Source organism: Ostrinia furnacalis, unplaced genomic scaffold, assembly GCF_004193835.3.
Source record: "Ostrinia furnacalis isolate ACB-3 unplaced genomic scaffold, ASM419383v2 OfSCF4239, whole genome shotgun sequence".
NCBI lineage: Eukaryota > Metazoa > Arthropoda > Insecta > Lepidoptera > Crambidae > Ostrinia > Ostrinia furnacalis.
Window position 1 is genome coordinate 303,689 of NW_021134478.1, and position 24,083 is coordinate 327,771.

Here is a 24,083-nt window from a genome sequence, read left to right on the forward strand (position 1 = left end):
CGTGCCTCATTTGTATAGCATTATAAGAGCATTACAATAAATTATGCCTGTACAATTCGTGTAGTCCTTTAAAATTTGTTTAAAAGTTTCCTTTACGCCATTAATTAAATTCTGCCAAAAAGGCTTGTCGTAATCTCTTTGTGTCGCAGTGTACAAAGGTACGCAAATACACTCGTTACGCTTCATTATAAATTAGTGGGACATTTTAGTCCGTTTCCAGGGGCCATATCGATTTTCTGTCTCTTATTAATGCCAGCGATTCCTGGGTGAGTGAGGGAGATAAAGCGAAATTTATGTTTTGTGATGGTAAAAGATTTGTCATTTGAATTTTCAAATAACCAACCAAAGCTGTCACCTTTTTTATTGTCGACTCACAGGACTCCCAAGTACAAAAATAAGTATCATATCTTCCTACAAATAAGTATATAAAACTACAGCCATGCTGATACAACTGCAATATGTATGATGCAAAATTATAGTAATAACGATTACTTACCTAGTTTCTTGAAACTGAATTTGTAAAATTATACCAACCGATTTGAAAACCTCCTTCTTTTGTTGAAGTCGGTTAAAAAACGAGAACTGAACTGACATTTCATTTTGGGATTAGAGTCTCTAAAGCATCTTTAAATCAAATAAAAATCCCTTCAAGGTTCCATTTGATAAATAATGTTTTCCGCAACAAGTTGGTCCAGGACGAACAAACCGACCGCGGAATTCGATTGGGTCGTCCCCGACAATTACAGCCCCTGTTCATTGGAAAACCACGATTCAAAATGTTTGTTTCTCTAATGTTTGTTTTGGGAAACTTCCTCGTGAGATTTTCTACGTCTCGCTCTCACTCAGCCATTTTTGAAGTTGATTTCATTGGCCATTTTGATTCTAAGCTAAGGTTTTACAATGCATACAAAGCTTATCAAGTAGGACTCAAATTGGTTTGGTTAAGACATGCTCAGAACGAGTAACATTTATACATGAAGTCATATAGCCTTCCACGAGCATTCTTTTTGTTAACTGGACCAAAAAACCCCACTAAACTTACTGAAGCAAAATTCGATTTATCCTATCCATTCTACACACTGTATCTCAGCAATAAAGTAAAATCTGCTTCAGAAGCACTGAAGGTAGAAATCTTATTTTTTCTGATTTTAATACTCTCCTTTTGTCAAGACAAAAGTAAAAGGTGCAATATTGCTTTGTACAATTTGGCTTTAAAGTTTTTAATATACTTTTTAAGCCCGAGCTAACAACAGTCGAATACAAGATTTGTCTTATAAAATGTTTTGTACAATATTTAAGCTTCTAACAAACTTCTCAGTATCAGCAGCCTTTTGTGTTTTACCTCCTAAGTAATACTTATAAAGTCTTACTTCAATACAAGTTATTACCTAGGCACCTAGACATTTAATTCGGACGACTTCAAAAAACCAGATTTAATAAAATGAAAGCATATTTTAAGTACCTTATTACTTAGTAACACACTGTTTTTATTTAATGTTAACATCATTTTTCTGGAATGGTTAGTTAAGTATTGTAATTTAAATTATGCTTATCTCAGACTGGCTCTATTAGGGTACTAACCTCACAGACCAAGTAGAACAGTCTAAAATTTCATCTCAAGCATTTGTAGATGCTCCGATGTGCGACTGCGACTGACCACTTGGCATAAATTGGAATCAAACTTGGCAAATGTGATTAAAATAAATTGATCCATCAGAATTTTAGTGTCGAAACTTTTTCTCTATCTATAAAACTGACTGTTCGTAATCTCTGGGCTGTGCTGACAAATTTTTACTAATCCGTTTTAAGTCTCGACGCAAAAACTGTAATTTGAGTGTGCAGGATGTTTTTCATGAGCCCGAGTCAGCTGTGCTCGTAAAGCCAACGCTAATTTGCGCAGGGTAATTCAGTCTTTATCTTGTCTAAACATGCGAACCGTTGCCGGGCTGACGGATTTCATTTGCGACTTACCCTGCGATGCTGGAAGATCCTAGAGGAGTCTAGCAAATGGTTTCATTTCTTGTCTTTATATTAATTGGTAAGACTGTTTAAAAATAAATACAATAAGAGTGTTGCAACACAATGTTGAGGTCTGCATAGTTTATGTGAATTGTTCAACCCATAGTCGGTCTCTCTCTATGAAAGTATGAAATAAAAAGCTTTAAAAGAATTTCGTGATGAAAAGTCGCCGGTTCGACGGTCAAATTTGAAGGGTTAAAGTTATAGTGATAAAAACACTCTTTCAAAATGTAGAATGCACTTGTTTATTAAGAATAAAGTTTATTCTGCCTTGAACAGTTTCTAGTAACTTACAAGGACCTAATGCTATCTACAGTTTTATAATATTCCTAGTTTCCTTTAAAATATGTAGAGTATTTTGTTCGCATTTCTATTTCCTACGAGTGCTACTACACAAATGTCTGTTTATGCGAGCTTGACCTGGTTCAGTTCTAGGTCTGAGTGTGACTTACGACCTAGATACTTATATTTTTTTTAATAAAGGTTGATTTACACGTGTTAAGTAGATAAGTACGTAATTAAAACATTAACTTAATTTTAAGTGATTAATTGCGCGTAAACAGACAGTTCAGTAGCAAGTGGCAAATTAAAATTTAGTTGTCAACTAAATTTTAAGTAGCAAGTACTGTTTACACGCAAATTAATCACTTAAAATTAAGTTAATAAATTTATTTACCTACTTATCTACATAACACGTGTAAATTAGGTCAGGTATGGCGTTAGATGTGACTTGGGAATTAGGTAAATAAGTGATGTCGATGTTTTCGGCAGATTCAACTTCGTATTTTAGAAGCGATTTCAATTTGCGACCGATATCCCATAAACCGAATGTGAATCTTTTTAAAAGTTATTGATGCAAAAACGTAGTAGTATTCGAACTAGAAATTGTGATTATAGAGCAGAACTTTTAGGACTTGTTTTGTGCAAAGATTTAACAAAATATTTGAAGAAAAAAAAAAGAGCGCTATAAAGAAGTAACCAATGTATTTCAATCAAAATGAAGTGGATAAGCATTATTGCATTTTGATTTGATTGTAAGAAATAATAAAGTAAAAACACTTATTTTTATGTGGCTATTCAACATAAACTACTTCTTGTAAGGTAAGTAGTTTCCCCATTCGTTGACTTCAGCTGGTTTTTTCTCTCCATCCAGTTCTTTCTGTATTTCAGCCTTCTTTTCAGCAGCACACTTGTGGTCGGTCCAGTGGCGCAGGTCTATCCCAGGTATGTCCTTACAGTCCACTATCTCGTTTCTAATAATTGAGAGGAAAACACTATTAGCACGAAAATGATTGTTTTGCTATAAATAAGGTATAAATTACAGGTATTACTTCATTCCTTTACCCGGAGATGGAAAACGTTTGTGCCTTTACCCATCGTCCAGTCGACAGTAGTCTTGGGTAACTATGAATTTTTCAGGGTATCTAACGTTAAACAGGAAAAAAATACATTAGTGCATAATTTTTTACCATTCAGTTTTTTTTTTTATGCTAGACAAGGCAGGTATTTGACCGCAATCGCACCTGGTGTTAAGTGAGATGCAGTCTAGGATGTTACTATACAGATCTTTGAATTACTGTAAATTCAAGTAATTTAAAAAAATGCTTTTAGGGTTTAATGCATTAATTTCTTACTAGTTCAAAGTTGCCCTGAAATTCAAGGACCCAAGTACTGTACCTACATTTTTGTTGCTTCAATATCATTTTGACAAGCTAGACTAGTAATCTGGCCACATGTATCATCATCATCATCATCTCAGCCATAGGACGTCCACTGCTGAACATAGGCCTCCCCCAATGCTTTCCATGCTGCCCGGTTGGTAGCGGCCTGCGTCCAGCGCCTTCCTGCTACCTTTATGATGTCGTCGGTCCACCTTGTGGTAGACGTCCCACGCTGCGTTTTCCGCACATAGTACACAGATTATTCAGTACAGTTCTTTCCAGGGCACTTATACACGTTCCAAATATAGCTTGCCCTACCACCACTTCGGGACAACATAATATGGGATGGTGCTGAAAAGAAGTGGCGGAAGAAACGCATCACATCTCCTCTTCTCTCCACTTTGGTGGAAACCGGGCCTCATTCCAATTCTTGGTTTCCAATCGTATTTGTGAGACCTATCTTCATTTAAGTTTAAAAATAAAAGTTATTACGGTTGAGGATATTTGAAGGTGGTCAGGTTGACTGATTGGTTTTCACATACTGGATGAATGTCTAGTGAATGAATTGGAACGTCTGATGAACTTCTGAAAGTCTGAAACTTGTTTCACATGAAACTTACCCGTGACCAGCATTGTGCAGGGCTCGGGGTTGGATCGTGTCCACTCGGTCTCCGTTGTCGCACAGAAGTCTTGCGACACTTGTTCTTCTAACTTCGTTCAGTTGAGCTAAAATATTATTCATCACTTTTATGTTATTCTTTTTTGGGTTCGTCATTACGTCATATCGCATATTATGCTATATTTACACAGAGCTATAAATATATTGAAAACTTAAAATAAAAAAGCACGATAAATACTTAGTTTATCATCATTACTTCAGCCACAGGACGTCCACTGCTGAACATAGGCCTCCCCTAATGACTTCCACATCGCACAGTTGGCAGCGGCCTGCATCCAGCGCCTTCCTGCTACCTTTATCAGGTCGTCGGTCCAGTTAGTTTATGCAGGAATGTAAATACATTATTAATTTAATGTAGATAATTATTATGCTAATCAGTTAATCCCAAAGAGATAATACATTCTAGACAGTGATGAATACTATCAAAATGTTGATTACTGTAAACAAACTAAATATTCTAAGCAAAAACAAGATAATTAGGTTTTGGGTGTTTGTTGAGTAAAAGGAAATTGAACATCACGGACAACCTAAATTAGTTTAAAAACGACGCAAGAACTATCACGCTAGATAACGCCCGTAATCACAAACGATACTTGCTTAAGTGAAGCAGCAAATCGAACGCACAGTGTTGAATAGCGCTCTGTGATTGGTTCGTGTGTGACGCTGTGCGTCCACGCGCACTGTGAGACCTAATAGTAATGTTTGCGAATACGGGCGTGCGGCGTGTGACAAGTTCCTATTCGAATAAGGATGTTTCCTGGGTCAAAAAGCAAGAGTTTTAATTAGTCCGTCTGTTAACTTATCAAAAAATACTCTACACGTATTTTTCACTTTTTCAAACAAATGAAAATTTAAAGAGATAAAGCGCGCCAAAGTTCATAAGAAGAGGCCCGTGACGTCAATGCTTGCATAAAAGAGCCGCACGTTGTGACGTCGTGCGGAACTTCAACGCACCATAACTTAGTAATTATTTGTTAGATTGACAAATAAAAATATATTATGTGTCCAACATTTTTTGATATTAAACATTACGGACTAAAAAAATTTTTTTAGGAAACTAGCCTATTGCGAAGAAGGAAAAGTTCTTCCGTATTTGAACACTACATACATACCTACGTACTTGTGCAGTTTTAATAATCAGCCTAATGTCAGTGGGTGTATTGCTTAACTGAGTCAATGTCTGATGAATGGGAGCGATATAAGAGGGTGTTTTTGTGATGTAAAACGTCAGCGAGATTTCAAATGTGCTTCGGATTTGTATGCTCTGTCACGTCATAATATGTCAAACGTCACCTCTTCAGTGCCGCTCTTATACCTCATGCACTGACTCGGTTAAGTGCTAGACCTTTAAAGCCCGGTCTGTGAGCACGTAGAATTTTGTCCAATGACCCCAAGCTACCCATCCTTATCGCTCGCGCGTAATTATGTTGCTGTTGCGCTCGCACACTCAGTGCGGGTGCCAGTCGCACAGTCGCGACAGCAATATAATTACACCCGAGCGATAAGGATAGGTAGCTAGGGGTCATTGGACGAAATTCTACGTGCTCACGGACCGGGCTTTAGACCTATAGACATAGCGAAGCCCATATTAAAGCAACTTAACGCCGTCAGCAAAGTCCAAAATACAACTTACGTAGCGTGAGAGAAGTTGGCAGGTCCCCATGTTCGAAGAAGTGTCTATCGGACTTTCTCCACTGCACCAGGTTTCGCGCCATGATGCAGAACAGCGTAGGCCCCACGTAGCCGCCTTTAATCAGCTTCTCGCTGTATATCGCGGTCATCAGGTCCACGTCATCAACGTCCTCGTAGATACGGCGCATTTGCTCCACTTTCTGTGGAGGAAAAGATTAACCTCGTTCGTTACTAATAAAAAGTTACACAGTTGTTGAACACTGTTTTAAAATGTCATTTTCATACTAAACGACACTGTTCAACGAGCGTGTAACTTTTATAAGTAAGGGGGTTAGTGTTGTTTTTGAGATTATCGAAACAACTGATGAATATAAGATTTGAAACATTCGCGTTTCATTGCAATTAAAATGGAGTAACACAGGTTTCAATGCGGGTTTCAGTAGTGACCACATCTGTAAAAACACAGCCGTAACGTCATGCTGTAAGAACTAATTAACCTTTCAGAAAAATGTCGCGTTGAGACCCATGTTTCTCTATTATAACTGTTCAATGATAACGAAAAGAATACCCATCCATTTGGTAAAGCAAACAAATTATCCAAGCCTACACGGGCAACTAAATTTATTCATTTCGTCTATAAATGACCCGGACACAGAGGTCGGCCGTGTCGTTTGACGGACACCTTATTTCCTACGCTCTTACGCCGGCTGTTATTCCGTCGATTTCCTCTGAACACTTTGTTTCCGAGAAAACGTTGTGAATAAAACTTTCGGCATTAAAACAACTCGATATCTTTTATTGCGTTCGAATTTTGTTAATTTTGTACAGAGAAGTTGCGTCATAAATACTTTAGCATTCTTTATGGGTACTTAATACACTTTAATATCTCTGAAAGAAACTTTTCAGACTGGAAAAATTTTGAATACGGCAGCCAGTGTTGTTGCTAAAGTTCCTCGAAGGTATTAAATAATGCAATTGTAATGATCTGAAATCCTGAACGTGGTCGTTCAAGATTCATCAGTATTGGTACAGTTTTTAATCATAAAACAATCTAGATCTCCAGTTTACTAATTTGAAACGGTTCGAAACCAATCGTCACTTGGTGGTAAGGATGTGCTGAACTGTATTTACAAGTCCTGACTCCTGGTCTCTTAAGCTCTATAATCCCGTCTGGGTATACCTATACCAACAGATCGTCGGTACAGCGAGTGAGCGGCCTGCACTACATTTTCCGGTATGTGGTCGCCACTTGAGAACTTTTTTGCCAAAGGCCATCAGTCCTACGAGCTATAATGTCGGTTGGTCTATACTCACGTCAGGGTATATGGCGTCGTGAAGGTCCTCGAAGGAGTGCGCCGGCGGCATGCCGCATAGTTTGCGGTTCTCCTTGTAAGGAGGGAGGCCCTGGTCCCTCCCACGCATGATGTCTATGGCCCTCAGGTCGGAACCCTCTGCTGTTGTTACCTGTAGGTACGTCAGGTCCTGATTATACTCACGTCAGGGTATATAGCGTCGTGAAGGTCCTCGAAGGAGTGCGCCGGCGGCATTCCACATAGCTTGCGGTACACGTTGTACGGCGGGAGGCCCTGGTCTCTCCCACGCATGATCTCTATGGTATTTAGATCAGAACCCTCTGCTGTTGTTACCTGTAGGTACGTCAGGCCCTGACTATACTCACGTCAGGGTATATAGCGTCGTGAAGGTCCTCGAAGGAGTGCGCCGGCGGCATTCCACATAGCTTGCGGTACTCGTTGTATGGCGGGAGGCCCTGGTCCCTCCCACGCATGATGTCTATGGCACTCAGGTCGGACGCCGTCTGCAGTTCGCCGAAGATACGCTCTGCTATCTATTTGCATAACAATACATTATTATGATTACTTTTTGTGCCCGCTTAAATGTGTCAGTTTTAATTTGAGAATCGCTTCACGGAGCGAAGTAGCTTCAAACATCATCATCATCATCATTTCAGCCACAGGACGTCCACTGCTGAACATAGGCCTCCCCCAATGACTTCCACATCGCACGGTTGGTTTGGCATATAAAAACGCTGGAGGCGATTTCAGAATTACAACTGTTATGTCCTGTAACTTCTGTAATTTTTAAAATAGGATCAGTAGTTCATGAGATTACCGCGTTCAACTACTTAAATAAACTCTTCAGATTTATAATATTAGTAATTTAGTACAGATTTTCGCACGTATTTTAGGTACAGCGGTAGATAGGCGTACGCCCGCAAAGTGACACATATTTTATTCTGAACAGCTTGTCTAGTTACTTAGAAGTATTTGCGTACAACTCGATTGCTAATAAATATTCCTCGAAAAAACAGTTCCCGTAAGGATTTCTATTTTTAGAACTTGTTGTTATGAAACCGGCCTAGATTTCCCTAATAGAAGAAATTGTTTATGATATGAAATAAATATTCAGCTGTAATAAATATTCTTTGTAAGTATTACTTAAAGTAGTCTAATAATATCTAGTCGTTTAAAAATAATTACTGTCTAATTTACTTGTAAGAATGGATCAATGGACTGTTTAATTCCATTACTTGTAATTATATGAATATGTTTTTTACATATCTCTTTTATAGACTTAAAGGATTGGAACTTGAAAGGAATTTTGTTAAAATAATTAAGCATTTCTTCAACAATCTCGGGTATTGCTGACAATGCTAACATAGCGTAATAATAACTCGAACCCGATTTCCAAGGATTGTGTTCATCACACGAACAATCGAATTTACAATTTACATTGCTCTTCAAATTATGTTGGGTATTGAAAGTACCTTAGTTGCGAACAATATTTGCTCTATTTCGTTTGCAACGTTGTCATCAACTTATCTCGGCAAATAAGCCTTTGAAGTAATTGGTGACTACTTGAAAATTAAGCCTGCGCCTTAAGGGTTCTTTCGGCCGGCAGCAAACTTCTGCTTCCTTAGATAAACATTCGATATTGATTAAATCGTATTTATTCGAGGATGAGGGACGCCGGATCGTCAGTCAAACAAAAACTAATCAAAGTTTTGTTTATTTACATTGCGACTAGTATTGCCAAACAAGATTGCCAGAAGTCGACGACTAAGGAGGTGGGTGACGGTTCCTTGAAATCGAGATATCATAGAGATTGAAAATCAAAATCAAATTCAAAATTTTGATTAGAGATATGAAGTAAGGTAATGACTTGTGTTGATTTATTTACGACGCGGTTTTTCTTATAAAATGCTTTGAATTTGGTGATGACTATGCCTCGATTCATTGTCAAATAATAACTCTTCGCCTGATGCACTAATGACCCATCGAATAAATATTGTTTATTACCTACCTAAAACAAGTCGCTGTATCTGCTAGTCCACGAACGGGAGTTAGCGGGAAAAAACATTTGCATGAAAAAATCTTAACCGCGTAAAATAGATGAAGGGGGTAAAACGGGATCCACGCGTATGAAGTCGCGGGCGGCCGCTAGTTGTACATAAATTTATTTACATACAGACCAGTATTAATGCTAAGGTTGTAGCGACATACGTTATTAAGTGAGAGGGATAGTAATAATATCCTATGTCGCAATCAACTGATTAAACCAGCCATTCAATCAAATGGCTAACCCGTGCATAATGCGCCAGTTGCCATAGAATGCCCAGCCCAGTCGTCAAATTAACTATAAGCTCACTCAACGTCTAATGAACAGGCTGATTGAAAGCTAGCCTTTGGAAATGGGGCGATTCAAAGGGCTATATCAAAAGCAGCCGAATCAAGCAGCATCAGGAAATTATACAGCAGAAACTATTTCTAAGTGCCAATCTCTAGATTAGACATTGTATTGTTTACTAAGTTTGAAATGCTATCAGAAACTAATTTTGATTGTGTGTGAGCAAGAAGAGCACATGTGGAGTGTGCGGCCCATGAGGAAATGTAAGTAGCTCATAATAATGACATGTCCATTTTGTATAATGGAGCAACTGGAAGATTCCCGCGTCGTGACAATTTTTATTAAACTTGTCTATTTAGAGGTTTTTGAGACGCATCTTACGCCTGGCTATAACTTGTCTAGTAGTAGGTATAAGGCTTCTAGCACACTATGCAGCCTGGCTCCATGCAGCCCGCGCACTAGGCAGCCAATAGAATGTGCATTAAAACTCACGCAGTTACTGGCTGTCCGCAGTCAGAATGGGGATCGCGTGACAAGGCAAATGTAGGAGCCAGGCTACGAAAACCAGGCTGCCTAGTGCGCGGCTTCTTACTTAGAGTTTTTGGTGTAAAATCTTACGTCAGGCTCGATGACGTAGTCAAACTTGGCGGCGGGCTGGCGGAAGGCGCCCTGCGTGAGGTCGGCTTCCGTGTTGTTCACCTCCAGGATACCGCTTCGAAACTCGTCGTCTACTGTGGTGCGGGTGCCGAGGTAGTCACCTTTCTTGCTGTACAGGCTGTGGGAAGATATTCATAGGCTGGGTTGCACCATCTTACTTTGACTTTAACAAACGTCAAAAATCTGTCAAACTCCATACAAAATACGCCGGTTATCGTTATACTTACGGTCAAAGTTATGTGGTGCAACTCAGTCTTAGGGTGGGTTGGTGGGTGCAACCAAACCTTATTGTTCTTGTCGTGTCGATTACAAATCTACACACACAGTGTCAGCCCAAAACTCAGCTACAAGAGTGGCTTTGTCAGTATTTCATTAAATCTTCCTGCGGGCAGTTGTTCTTATTGGAAATAGAATAAAGAGATTGTTCCAGGAATGCCAAGACCAACAGTAAATAGAGCTTGTTTTCAGTGAATATAAATAATGGCCACACACAACAATAGCTTAGGAATACTTTCATGAGAGACAAAATTCCGAATCAAATCTCGTCTCGAAGATATTACAAAGAATTGCTTTTGTCCTAATAAGCTATAGGTTTTTGGCTAGTATAGGTATCATGTTCGTTCGTTCGTTCGTTCGTTTCGCCAAATGACGTCCACTGCTGTCATGTAGATTAATAGATAGGTATCATGTAGATTAATAAAAATCCTTGGAATTGTTATACCGGATAAGTAATAAGTTTCGATTTCGATTTCGTGAGATGTTATCAAGCAAATAAATGGATTTTGATTTTGTTACATTATTATTATGCTTAAATGCTTATGCTTCATTTAAATGACAAGAGTGCGTGGATTTTAAAAAAGAGGCTGAAAAAGGTGACCAAGTTTCTTCCGCCACTTCTCAGCACCAGCCCATATGTTGTCTCGAAGTGGTGGTAGGGCAAGCTATATTTTGGACGTGTATGTATAAGTGCCCTGGAAAGGGCCTATGTACTGAATAAACTATTTGAATTTGCTTTACATAATGCAAAAGTGGCTCTCAATGCGCAATATACGATGTTTTCTCCAATAAAACTGGTACTCACTCAGTCCTCCCATCCTGGAAGGTGTGGAACCAGCGGGTCCCGATCACGTACTCGTGGTACACCCCTGGCTTGTAGTGCTCGTCGAAGTCGTTCACGAAACCGTCGGTGTCGAAGATTATTCCAGCATGAAGAGCATTTTGGTATCCTTGAATAAGGACATGGTTATGACTAAAATTTTGTGTTGAAGATTAATATAAGGAGAGCATTCTTGTAACCTTACATAGAGACATGTCTAAATAGTTCAGATAAAGACTCAAAGGCATTTGAGCGTGTTCTCATCTTTATTTATGATGCTTCTTTGTTACCCGTAGAGGTTCAATGGATACTTCAGTGAAATCTAATGAGATATATCGGATATTTCTTACAATACCAGTAACTACACATAACCTTTGACTATTCTTACAAACAACTTAATAATCAGAGAACACATTCCAAGATGTTTGACTCACCAAGAATAGGCCCCATCAGTTCATAATACAGCATGTACTGCCATTGCGCTATGTTGATCTGCCTGGCCGTCTCGTACAGCTGCTGGTCGGACCAGCACGGGTTTAGCTCGGCCAGCTTCCGAGCCAAACGGTTGTGTTCCCGGTAGAACCACATGGCTGTCAAGTAGATACCGGAGAGGACGTTGCCATCGTAGGAATCACCTTGAATACCAAATGAAATAAAAAAGACACTCAAAGGTGAGATGCAGGCTAAGGCCGCTTTCACATTAGGGCGTGAGAAGCGCGACAGCAGCGCGGCATAATAGTATGAAATTATCGGCAGCGCGTCTGTCGCGCGTTTGTCACGCTGCTAAAGTCGCCTAAATGTGAAAGCGCTCTTAGAGCTTCTTCGTTGTGGATAAAAAAAGGTAAAGAAATTTTACCAAACTCATAGCAGGCGTTTTCAACTGGTCTTCTATTAAGCACACAGAAGGGTGCTGTTCCTGGAGGTCTCTCGACTCCGTCTTTTTTCTCGGATCTGAGTAGACCACCTTCATACGCCCTGATCTGTGTTTCTCTCTCCGTAGTGTAACCATACACTATTGACAGGTCTTCTAGCGGAGTTGGTAGAGCATACTGGTAAATGAAACAGACACAAAGATTCTGTCAATGTAGTATCAAGTCTTATTTTTGTAATCAAGCCGTAAGTTTATATTTTTCACAACAACATTTTATTCATAATGGTTTGCCCAACTTTACGTGTATATTTAACTGTGGAAACTTAATTGGTTTATGTGTTTTCTTACTGCACCTAAGTTAAATTATATTGTAACTGTATGTTTCCCAAAAATATATAAATAAATAAATAAGTAACTGTTAAATTAAATCAAAATAAACTTGTGATCAATCATGTTCAATGAGCACGTCACCACAACCACGTCATGCCTTTCTTTTGATAACGTGACGGTTGAAGTTGTTCAAGGGTGTATTTAGCGCAGTTAGATAGAGACAACTTGCTTGATGTCGCTAGAAACTGCGTTTGGACACATATCCTGGTCGGCGGTAAACTGATGAGATGAGATGCGGCTCATATGAATCACGCTTAATATTGTCTATTGTTATTCTGAGACATGCTCACCCTTTCAGCAGGCAGCGTGTCCGGCAGACAGCCCATCTCCTGGTAGGTGGCGAAGCGGGTGAGGTTCATGCATCTGACCCCAGTACGGCGCAGGTAAGGGTCGTCTTGCGGCACCGGGATAGGGATGCATTGCGGATTAGCCCGATTGGGAGTGTTCCCGGCGCAGCAATCGCTGGCCACGGCGTAGCGCACTGGAACAAGGAAAATTTTTGTACCTTTAGAAGCCGTTGCTTGCGATTTGTCCCGCGTGAATTTCGACCTCTCACAGAATGTGAGTGAGCATCGAGCATGCTCCCCTTTTCCAAAACCAGAATCAAATCTATCTTAATTTTTACCTCTATATGCTTTCAGTCTCATTATGTATTTACATTTATTTTTATGTCAAGTAGGTAATTAACACTTACGCAAAACGGTTAAATCCACTGAATCGACGATTGAGAACACGAATATGTGCGTGGCGAGAGTACTGAAGTCGTGGTCCTGGGGGTAGCCATCACTGAGCAGTCTGGTGCGCAGGAGTCTAGCTGAAGGCAGGTCTGAGCCGTCCGACGAGGGGCGCAGGTTGTTGCCTGGTTGACATAATATGTATAGGTTTTAGTAGCTTTCTGGCTAAAACATCAAGCTTTCAATTAATTTTAGAGCTTTATTTAAAAGGAAAGGACTTGCAGTTTTAAAATATTTGAAAAAAAACATTATAGGTAATTGCGTTTTCTTAAAGTCAAAGTCAAAGTCAAAATTTCTTTATTTGTTTAGACTAATAAATAGTTCTTACAAATCGTCATTTTGCTCTTAAGGAGCCTCTACAAGTCTTATAATCTTTTTACCCTACCAGCGCTTCGAGACCAACATTTGGCAAGTGCTGAGAAGAAGCGCCGCAACAAACTCAGTCACCACTGTCTGCCGGTTAATATAAATAAATAGAAATAGCAGTAGTAGGTCCATTCGATTCAGGAGCAGTAAACTGAATTTACCATGCATTCTTAGTTCGATGTTGTCACGTGTAGTGTGCAGAAGCGGAACACAATATGATGAAGGCATGTGTGGTCTTTTGCCGCACTCCTGAAGTTAGTTGTAGAACATGACTAGATACTCTATAAAAGGTGCAAAAAGTGTTATTAACAAAAAAAGTCTTATAAATCCACAGCACTGTTCGCGTTTTCGCTAAATAAATATGCCTGAGATACTTCAAAATATTGTAGTCCTCGCGAAAGAATCTTCGAATCGGAAAATATTTCCAGAGAACCTATTGAAATCACTAACCTATTTACGTCTGCGAGTAACTTGACCTCTTTTCAATATAGTTTTATTTGTGTTTGCGACTTCAATACGCCATTTCAAAGTACTCGTAATAAAAAATGTTCCACATAAAATGATGATTGCGGATGCAATACTGCGGCATGCAACGACCGCGCAAATGGGATTTTAATTATCGCCTAATTACACAGTAATTCATAGTCATGTAGCTCGTAATATTGAATTAGATCGAAAGTACATACATGTATATGCTAATAAAGGATGTTTGATTTGATTATTGCGTGCGACGGCTCTGAAAAATTCCATGATTGGGTACTGTACAAATTTTTTAAAACACGTAATTTAGAATTTTTGGTAAGATTACACTAGGACACTACGGGAAAACGTCCACCCACAAGGTGGACCGACGATATCATAAAGGTAGCAGGAAGGCGCTGGACGCAGGCCGCTACCAACCGGACAACATGGAAAGCATTGGGGGAGGCCTATGTTCAGCAGTGGACGTCCTATGGCTGAGATGATGATGATGATGACTACGGGAAAAATGTCGTCCCATAAGAGATTGCATCGTTCGCACGTGATTCGGAAAATGTCGACTCTGTTGATTCCACGCAGTTGTAGAGTCATAGTATGTCGCATTTGTTCACAGAGAAAATATTTTGGGTTGTGTCCTCCGTAGCTTTGATATGAGTGGGTTCTCTCTCTCTCTCCTCTCGTTTGCTCTTGTCTCTACGTGTTCCTGCTACGTTGACTGAGATATGCAACTGCTGTGTCTCATTGAGGTGTAACAATGTAAAAGTGATGTAGATTGCTCTACCAATTTGTACGTCTCAGTGCTTTTTTTATCTACTTATCAGTTTTCCGCCCGCGAGTTAAAAGGGCTGTTTTTAAGGTTTTCCCGGAAATTATTCGAATTTTTCTCGCCGTAAAAACCATTCTTGGACTTCAACGAACATTTAGAAAAAGAATTGGTAAAATCTGTCCAGGCGTTGTTGAGTAATGCGCTTCCCAACACATTTTACGATTCATTTCTGTATTATAGATTATTTATGGGGTGATTTTGACGAGTAGTTTTCTTGATAAGCTTGTGGTTAGGGTGTCGTGTCTTTTCATCAACTCACCGACGCCAAACTTGGCAGGTAGCATCCTGAGCAGAGGCGTGGGCGAACCTCCCCTGGACGGGTACTTGGGGTTCACGCACGTGCCATCCACCCGGCGCCGCTCGTGATCGTCGCATGGCTGCACGGTGATGGTGCATGGCCTGATGATAAAGGGTATTTCTTCGGAGGCAAAATTTTCGATGTCTTTGGGTATAGTTCTGTAACCAACTAACAAAATGGCATGCAATATTTTTTTTCGTATAGCTTAGCTATAGCCCTATCTGGCGCAAATTACATTTTTGACATAATTGCTGTCTTTATACAAAATAAAAATATTTGAAGTGTGATTCTCTGATTCATATGGTGTGTCCGTTGGCCATTTTCCGGAACAAAATGGTTGATGTAGCATTTTCCTTTTGATATATCAATATAAATTAAAATTATTTCGAAAGCTAATGAGTTGTCCTTCTACAAATAAAATGTGTCATAATTTTAATTAAGTTAGTTTGTTCGCAAAAAAATAAATAAGCAGTGTCCGGCATAAAATACTGATTCATATGGCGTGAGCTGTTCTTGACCATAACTGGTCAGGTTTTAGTCATGAGAGTCTGGTTTCTGGCGTGGAGGCAAGCCCATCTTGCAACGGATGAGCTAGAAGGCAGACGTGGAGCTGGTTGGCTTAGAACCCGGTGTGACGAAGGCAAATACTTGATTCATCTGTGCTTGGTTCAGGTGGCATGCTGATTACAATGCCTACTTTATAAAATTATATTATTGCATTAAAAATCTAATCTGTCTTTCTTGTGATGCTTTTGGGTTATATAATCATGTAGAAAAATGACAACACTGTAGTCTGTATGTATGACGAGTTTTGCTCGATTTTAGGCAAAAAACTGATTTATCTGTGCGTGATTCATATGGTCAGGGCCCTATATGAATCATAAAATAAATTAGTTTTTGGTCTTTCAAGCACCAAAAAAGGGTTTTTTAACTAAGAATGACATCCCAGACTGCATCTCACTTAAGACCAGGTGCGATTGCGGTCTTGTTATGAATAAAAAAAAACCTTATCATTTTTATGTTAATAATAATTTGTGTTTAAACAGTAAATAAGTAGTATATCCGTTAAGCTAGCAACCATAACACAAGCATATTCGTTGCTTATTTTGTAGCTAAATGGCGCTGTATGAAATTGCCCAACGATTTATTTATTTTTATTATTATTTCAGCTACACTTATGGCGTCCATAGCACATAATAATATACTGCTGAGCATAGGCCTCCAATGATTTCGAGATTAACTGATTGCCATTGCTACAACCTCTATAAGCTCATCTCACCTTCTTCACCTTGTAGGTGGACGTCTTAACAACAATAGCTTGGATAAGTGATACAGCTCAGTAGAGTCATCTAAAATACCTTAGTGCCATAAGATAAAGGTCTACATCCAGTGTGTGTTTATCAGTGATGACAAATTGTACTGAAAAGCGGCCTCTCACTGTAGGCTTACGAACCACAAAGTTGCATAGTGTACTATGGAGTGGACTATGCTTGTTTTTTTATGCAATCGAATCTGTAATGAGGAGATCCGTAAACGATCTAAAGTCGCATGGTGGCATAGTCCGATGTTTTAGCAAGCTGAAGTGATAAATGGGCAGGACACATAGTATACAGAAATGATAGCTGATGGGATAGCACGTTTCTGGAGTGGAAGCTACGTGCCGGAAAGCTCAGTGTAGAACCTCCTCCCACAGGAAGGCGCAGGATGCAGGCCGCTACCAACCGGTCATTATGGAAATCATTGGGAGAGTCTTATGTTCAGTTGAAATGATTATGATGATGACAAAATATTATGGATGTATACTAAAGTTTCAAAAAAATGTTTTTTCACGAATTATTGTGGAATCGTTGCATTTTTTCATAACAACAGATCATTGTTTTTGTTATAATAAGATTATTTTCTTAATTTAGAGCCAATTGTACATAAATATCATAAATTTTATTTCTGTTTTTGATTAATATGTAACAAATTCTGATTCATATGGGCACAAAATATTTGAACGTCGATATCTTGAAAACTACTTTACAAAAACGAGTCCCTTATCCAAAAATATGTTATTGGGTGTACCTATTTTCATATGAGTCTATCTTACAAACCTAAAATTGAATTTGAAATTTGTTCATATGAATCAGCCGAAGAATGCGATTTCGAAGAAGTGCCCTAAACAGACATTTTTTTATCTTATTCGGAATGCAAAAGGGTTTCATGATAAAGATAATTACTAAGTTAATTAGTGAAGCCAGCTGTTATTGGTTGCATGTTTGTTAAATAAACACCAATGTCAATTTATTGAAATGTAAAGAAAGTTTTGAGATATTCACTAGAACCTTCTTATATGTATAATTCGAAAGTTATTCAATAGAAAAGTATAGGTAATCCACTAAACTACATTCTGGTGATTCATGACCCCATATGCTTCACCAAAAATCAATCAATCAAACAGTTACTGCAAAAAATGTAACAGTGTGATAGGCAAAAAATCCTAAGACAATCTTTATTCCGTCATTTTTCTTCTTCGTAGGTGGATACTAGACATATATATAGTTTTTCAAGGCATCAGCATACACAGAGATAATCCTAAGAGGAACCTTTGTTCCGACATCCACTGCTTGGTAGACACTTGCTCCACTAAGGGTTTCGATTCATGCTACAATATTAGTTTGTGGGATTTGCAAACATAAAATACGTACCCTGTAGCATTTAGGTTTTCCAGAAAATTCTTCCTCGAGTCTGTGATTGGCTTTCCAAAGTAGGTACGCGTCGTACACAACCTGCGCAAACGCCGCTGGCAGCAACAATACGCACATTAAACGCCACATATTTATCCACCCAGTGCACACTACCCAACTACACTATGCTAATGTTCTGGATCTTCCATTTATATTGCACATATTTACTGCTTTTAATATCCGCTCTATAATAGCTCCTAATTTTATAATTAGCCATTTTTCATTTGGGCAAAAAAGTGTGGCCGTTAATCATGTTCAATCGATAATGAATGTGCAAAATTTATGTATCTATTCCTTCACTTAAATTACAGTCAGTTTATAGACTCTATATAGTTGTTTAAAACATACATAGCCATCGGAAATGGTTAATTTTTGTTCAAAAATAAACATAGGAAATATTGCCATATCTATCTATATCTATATATACATATATAAAAGAAAGTCGTGTTAGTTACTTCGCTTATAACTAGAGATTGCAATCCGGATTATTCGAAATTCGAAAATATCTGAAAAATCCGGATTTTGAGGCTATAAAAAAATCCGGATTTTGACTTTGAAATCCGGTTTTTTCGAATATTTTACCCCATAAATTTTATCATAAAATCATAAACCAAAATATCTATTGAATGCAACATGGATGCAAAACAAGCGAAGTTTTGATTGAACGCACCCGCACTTCGTCGCACAATAACGCGCTATGCCGCATGCGTAAGTGAATTCGCTAGTCGGCCAGTGAGTTTTATACAAGACGCTGATTCTGAAACACCATGACGCTGAGTTTTAAAGAGCAGCTAAATCGGCAAAATATATCCCTTGCAAGTNAATATCATATCATCAATATCATTATCAATAACATACAATGTTTTTGATAATGATAGCATTCAATCGATTTTACAGTATGTAAAACTGAATTAAAAGGACAGTGCCAATCCATGTATGGAAGTTGGACCAAGTGCTGCCCAGAATGAAACTATAGTGCATTATGTTCCTCAGGCCTATACTAATTTGAAAACCGGAGCGCACTGAAATCTATCCCTGGAGTTAAGAGAAAAAAAGAGTTATGTTTGGAATTATTTACATACAAAATATCATCGATGTATACCTACTACGCATAAGATTTCGCGATTGTGGCATTAAATAACACTCGTTATGTTGAAATTAACCATACTGCATCCGTACATCTTACTTTAGTACGACTTCGACATTATTTATAAGCGATCAAGCGCTGTTGCAGTAGTTTGGTTAGTTGACCGAAATTAATTATTTCCAAAATAGAGCAAGAAGTTTTAGCTTACAATAACTTCAATAATCGATTGTAATACACCAATAAATTGATTTTTCGCAAGGATAGAGAACTAAAGCTTTTTGATTCATTTTGGAAATCATGATTTCTGTCAAGTAATCAAACTATTGCAACAGGGCTAGATCGCTTATAAAGAATGTCTAAGTCGCACTTAAGTAAGGTGTACGGATGCAGTATGGTTAAGTTCAACATAGCGAGTGTTATTTAATGCCAAAATCGCGAAATCTTATGCGTAGTACGTATACATCGATGATATTTTGTATGTAAATATTTCAAAACAAAAATCTTTTTTCTCTTAACTCCAGGGATAAATTGCAGTGCGCTTCGGTTTACACATTAGTATTGGTCTGAGGAACAAAATGCACTATGGGTTGATTCTGGGCAGCACTTGGTCCAGACCCTGGCACTATCCTTTATGCTGATTTTATTCCAATTACAAAACATATTAATCACGATAGCAGTCTAAAAATTTTCAATGTTTTATTCATGAATATGATTGTTCTATTTTAATTAAGATCTTAATAAAAGTACTCATCAACTTAACAACTGTTCTGTGAAGGCTACTTAACGTGTTTTATTTACTACTAGAGCGGCCGCCCGCGACTTCGTACGCGTGGATCCCGTTTACCCCCTTAGGGGTGGAGTTTCGTAAAATCCTTTCTTAGCGGATGCCTACGTCGTAACAGCTACCTGCACGCCAAATTTCAGCCCGATCGTCCAGTGGTTTGGGCTGTGCGTTGATAGATCACTATGTCAGTCAGTCAGTCAGTCACCTTTGAATTATATGTATTTAGAAGTTAGGTAGGTACCAAAAGAACGTTTCTTCTATGTAAATCGACGTTGATCTCCGTATAACGCCTGTAGAGTCCCACTTAGCAACAGAGTTATGTTAGCTTAAAAATACATGGAATGGCACTCTATCCCCGAGAGGCTTTCTTTATTTATTCAATCCTTTCGTTTTATACACCTAGTCTGAGACTGCCTTGGTTTTTCAGTTTTGCGCCTCAGTAAAAATAATGACTTTCGCCATTGTGGACATTTGTGTCGTCGCCTAAACGTCTATAATACATACTTCTTACTGAAGTTAACGTTAGTTAACATGTAACGAAAGTAACAAGTCTTGGATTAGCGACTAAAGTAGTTAGCTGCATATTTCCCAGTTTTACATAATTCGCCATGGATGGGATAACGAAGTTGGTACACTTTTTCTAGCGAGTGCACGATGTTGGTGGGGCGGTGGGAAATATCTTCACTGGAATCCTAGACCGAATAGAATAGAATAGAATAGAATAGAATTATTTTTATTCGTCTAATTAATGGTACATGTTCATGAGTGTGTACTTACAAGCTACTTATAAATTATTACAGTTTGCAAGTAATTACACTAGGGGTATAGTTCATATCCGAGTACCGGTCCTTGGGAGAGGGATCATTTGGTTGGTGGAACTGTTTCTGTGATATTTTTCTCGCAGATTGCGCAGTTTTAGTTCCCCTATCAGGGGCAATGAGGACAATGTGTTCGCACATTCCGTAAGTGAGCATTTACGTGTCAGGCGTGGTGGTGTGAATGCAGGACCCTAGTAGGCCTGGGCGGGTGGGAGCCTTTCGCTTGTCAAGTGGTTTGCTGCGCTCGCGCTTGTTCACAAATTCAACCGTGCCAATTCTATCTGCGTAGAGGAGGGGGTTGTATTTGTTGTGTCGAGTGTAGCGCTCGCCAGGGTCTCGAAGATCCGGGATGTCGAGGCGTTTCACGGTGTCTATGAGGTCCTTGTTCANCCTAGACCGAAGTTTACAACAAAGAGGAAGATCGTACAGTGAGATGAAATACTTAATTATTATAATTAAATTCCTCTTTAATAGAAGAATCAAAAGAATCAATCAAGAAAGACGAATTTTAGTTAAGAAAACGATTCCTTGTTAGTTACGTTATCAAGTTTTCTCACTGCGAGCCGAGCGTGTATTGCATGGCGTATCCTATGTCGCAGTGAGCAGGACGAATTTTACTTATTATACAATATCCTTATTAGTGACGTCAGCAGGTACGTCACTGTAAGATCGTGTGTTGCATTGCGTATACCGTCTTGTCGCAGTGAGCAGGACGTCCTTCCGAGCGACAGGTGGCGGCGCTTAATTTCATTTCCACACGAAATTGTCTCGCGCGTATGATAAATTAGCGTACGTATACACCTGTATAATCGAATTTTGCTATACGCTTTTGATCACATTATAGAACAAGGTTGTTACCGCGCGGTTTGGGGGTTACCGAGTGGTTAGATTATTGAGTAAACTAATCTGGATAATTTGTGTAAAGATATTACGATAAATAAGATCATCGGCTTAAAGTTACTAAGTTAGATAACTATTCCTGTAACTTATAAAGAAGGATCTTTTGACTCTATCCCCCTTATTAATAAAAAGTTTTTTTTTTTTTTATGCTAGCCAAGGCAGGTATTTGACCGCAAACGCACCTATAGTTAAAAAGTTAAACCTATGAGAGAGGCTCCTTAAGAGCAAAATATTTGACGATTTGTAAGCACTATTAATATTTATGCAAATAAAGAAATTTTGACTTTGACTGATGAACTCTGGATTAAAGTGACATTTCCATACTAAATGCCAATTTTAGCCAGAGTTCAACTAGGGTGTAACTTACTTTTATTAATAAGGGGGTATGAGACTGTGTTTCACCAAGTCAACTACTTAAGATTCGTTGTAATGATGAATGCATGTATACCTGTATGTGCTGAATATGTTATTGCAAATGAATAAATAAATAAATAAATAAATAATGATAAATCCGATCATAATCTCTTTTTTGCATTAAAAATACCGTCTAAGTGCACCTCTGTCATGACATGACTTTTAACATACATTCTTATGGGGAACACCTTGAACTAAATAAGGAGCGTATAAGATGAAACTATTTCTGTAATTTTATTTCCATCTAAGACTTTTCAATAGCTCAGGGTCCAATGCAGCAAGCTGAATGTAGGACAATGTTAAGTGTTATAAATGTCGGAATATAAAGAACTTGAAAATCGATCTACCTAAGGCGGGACTCGAACCCACGACCTTTCGCTTGCCTGGCGACTTCTCTTCCAACTGAGCTACTGGATGAACCTGTCGAAATTTTCAATTTAATGTTAAGTGTACTTCCACCTGATCGGTTTCTTCGAGGAGACTGAGCAAATCGTCTTAGGCCAATTAGCAGTAAGGCCCTTCTCTTTCAAAGATGTCGATAAAAGGGACCCGTTTGTGTAATCCATACCTTACACATGAGATCGGGAATTCCTTTGAAAATGTGTTTCTGAAATTTTAAATTCTTTTGTAATTAGGCATTTTTTAAATCTTTAAAGCAGAATTTTCTTGGGTTCAGATTCAAGAGGATCGAAAAGATTTTTATATTTATGGAATCCCCAGACTTATAATAATTTTGGGATAGAGATAAAAGGGCTTTGAACACTTGTAGAAATTGTCATTTAGTGTGAAAATATCATTTTAAGCCAATGTTCAACGAGTTTTTACTTTTTTTGCTAACAGTCACTGACAAACTAAATCATTGGAAATCTAGTGAACAGGTTTTGCCACTTAACCAACTTTGATTAGAATTACTGAATTATTTATTCAGACTACGTAGGTAGGTACTATATCAAAAGCGATTAGTTTGTATCGTAATTAGCTATCGGCGACATCAAAGCGGTGTTTGTTTATCGGAGATCAATCACAGCGACTGCACACAGCCTTTTGCCGACTAATGAACTAGTAGTAGATAACCGCACTAACACGGGTTTGAACAGTGGTTCACTTGTTTAATTACTGAATATCTTTTGTAATTTACTGGAATTGCGCGCAGCTTTTGTGCAGTCTATACTTATGAACACCTAGTGGGAGGCCTGCCCACGCTACGTCTTCCGGCTCATGGTCGCCACTCGAGAACTTTTCTGCCCCAGCGGCCATCAGTTCTACGAGCTATGGAGGAGCCTGGAGGTCTTTGTGGAAAATCTTGGGGGAGACCTTCGTCCAGCAGTGGACGTCTTTCGGCTGGAACGAACGAACGAATACTTAGGTAATTATTTTAGTTATTTACTTACGTCTCCATGTTCTAGTGGCCTGTTGTAGTAAGAATAATAATTGAAGTTTTTGGTCTGGAGAATCCAGGATTTTTTCAAATGGAAAAATCATTTTATTCTAGTTATTTAGGATCAACCTGGTTGTCCGAGACAGATATAACTTTTCTTCTTTTCTTTTAACATTTTCTGCCATTTCAGATGCCATGTTCGTAAAGGACAACAATTGTGACTAACGGAAATAAAATATAAAGCTTTCATTATTGAGACCACTCAGTCAGAACACCACGATTTGGGTTATTGTCGACTCGTCACGGAATCGAGATAACGGGACTATTCCCACCTCTCGTTCCCACCACTGCAACTCCTGTGTAGCCAGGATCTACAGCTTGACCGCCACAAAAACCCAACCAATGAAGGTCCCCAAGTAACATTTTACTCCATTTAAGAGTTCAATAGTCGTTCACATGTACTCCACAAGCTGTGTATGTCAGCTGTATACGAGCTGTATAGCTTGCTATAATGCTTTTATAGAACCAGTTTGGGCACAAATTAGATAGCTTTAAGTTCACTATGGCTGTACATTAGCAGTATAATAGCATTATAATAGCAGTTTAAGTAGTAACATCG

General features: G+C 38.7%; 1 protein-coding gene across 1 annotated transcript; it reads right to left on the bottom strand.

The window, feature by feature from the left end:
* Nucleotides 1-3,036: 3,036 nt before the first annotated feature.
* On the bottom strand, nucleotides 3,037-23,485 carry LOC114359142 (peroxidase-like). Its single transcript, XM_028313406.1, has 13 exons — nucleotides 23,478-23,485; nucleotides 20,933-21,163; nucleotides 15,316-15,455; nucleotides 13,345-13,509; nucleotides 12,941-13,131; nucleotides 12,246-12,438; nucleotides 11,824-12,024; nucleotides 11,375-11,519; nucleotides 10,255-10,411; nucleotides 7,670-7,837; nucleotides 5,993-6,191; nucleotides 4,301-4,406; nucleotides 3,037-3,272 (listed from the first exon to the last, which is right to left on the bottom strand). Exons 1-13 carry the CDS (start codon nucleotides 23,483-23,485, stop codon nucleotides 3,107-3,109), a joined length of 2,070 nt encoding a protein of 689 aa, XP_028169207.1. The 3' UTR covers nucleotides 3,037-3,106.
* Between the last annotated feature and the right edge of the window lie 598 nt (nucleotides 23,486-24,083).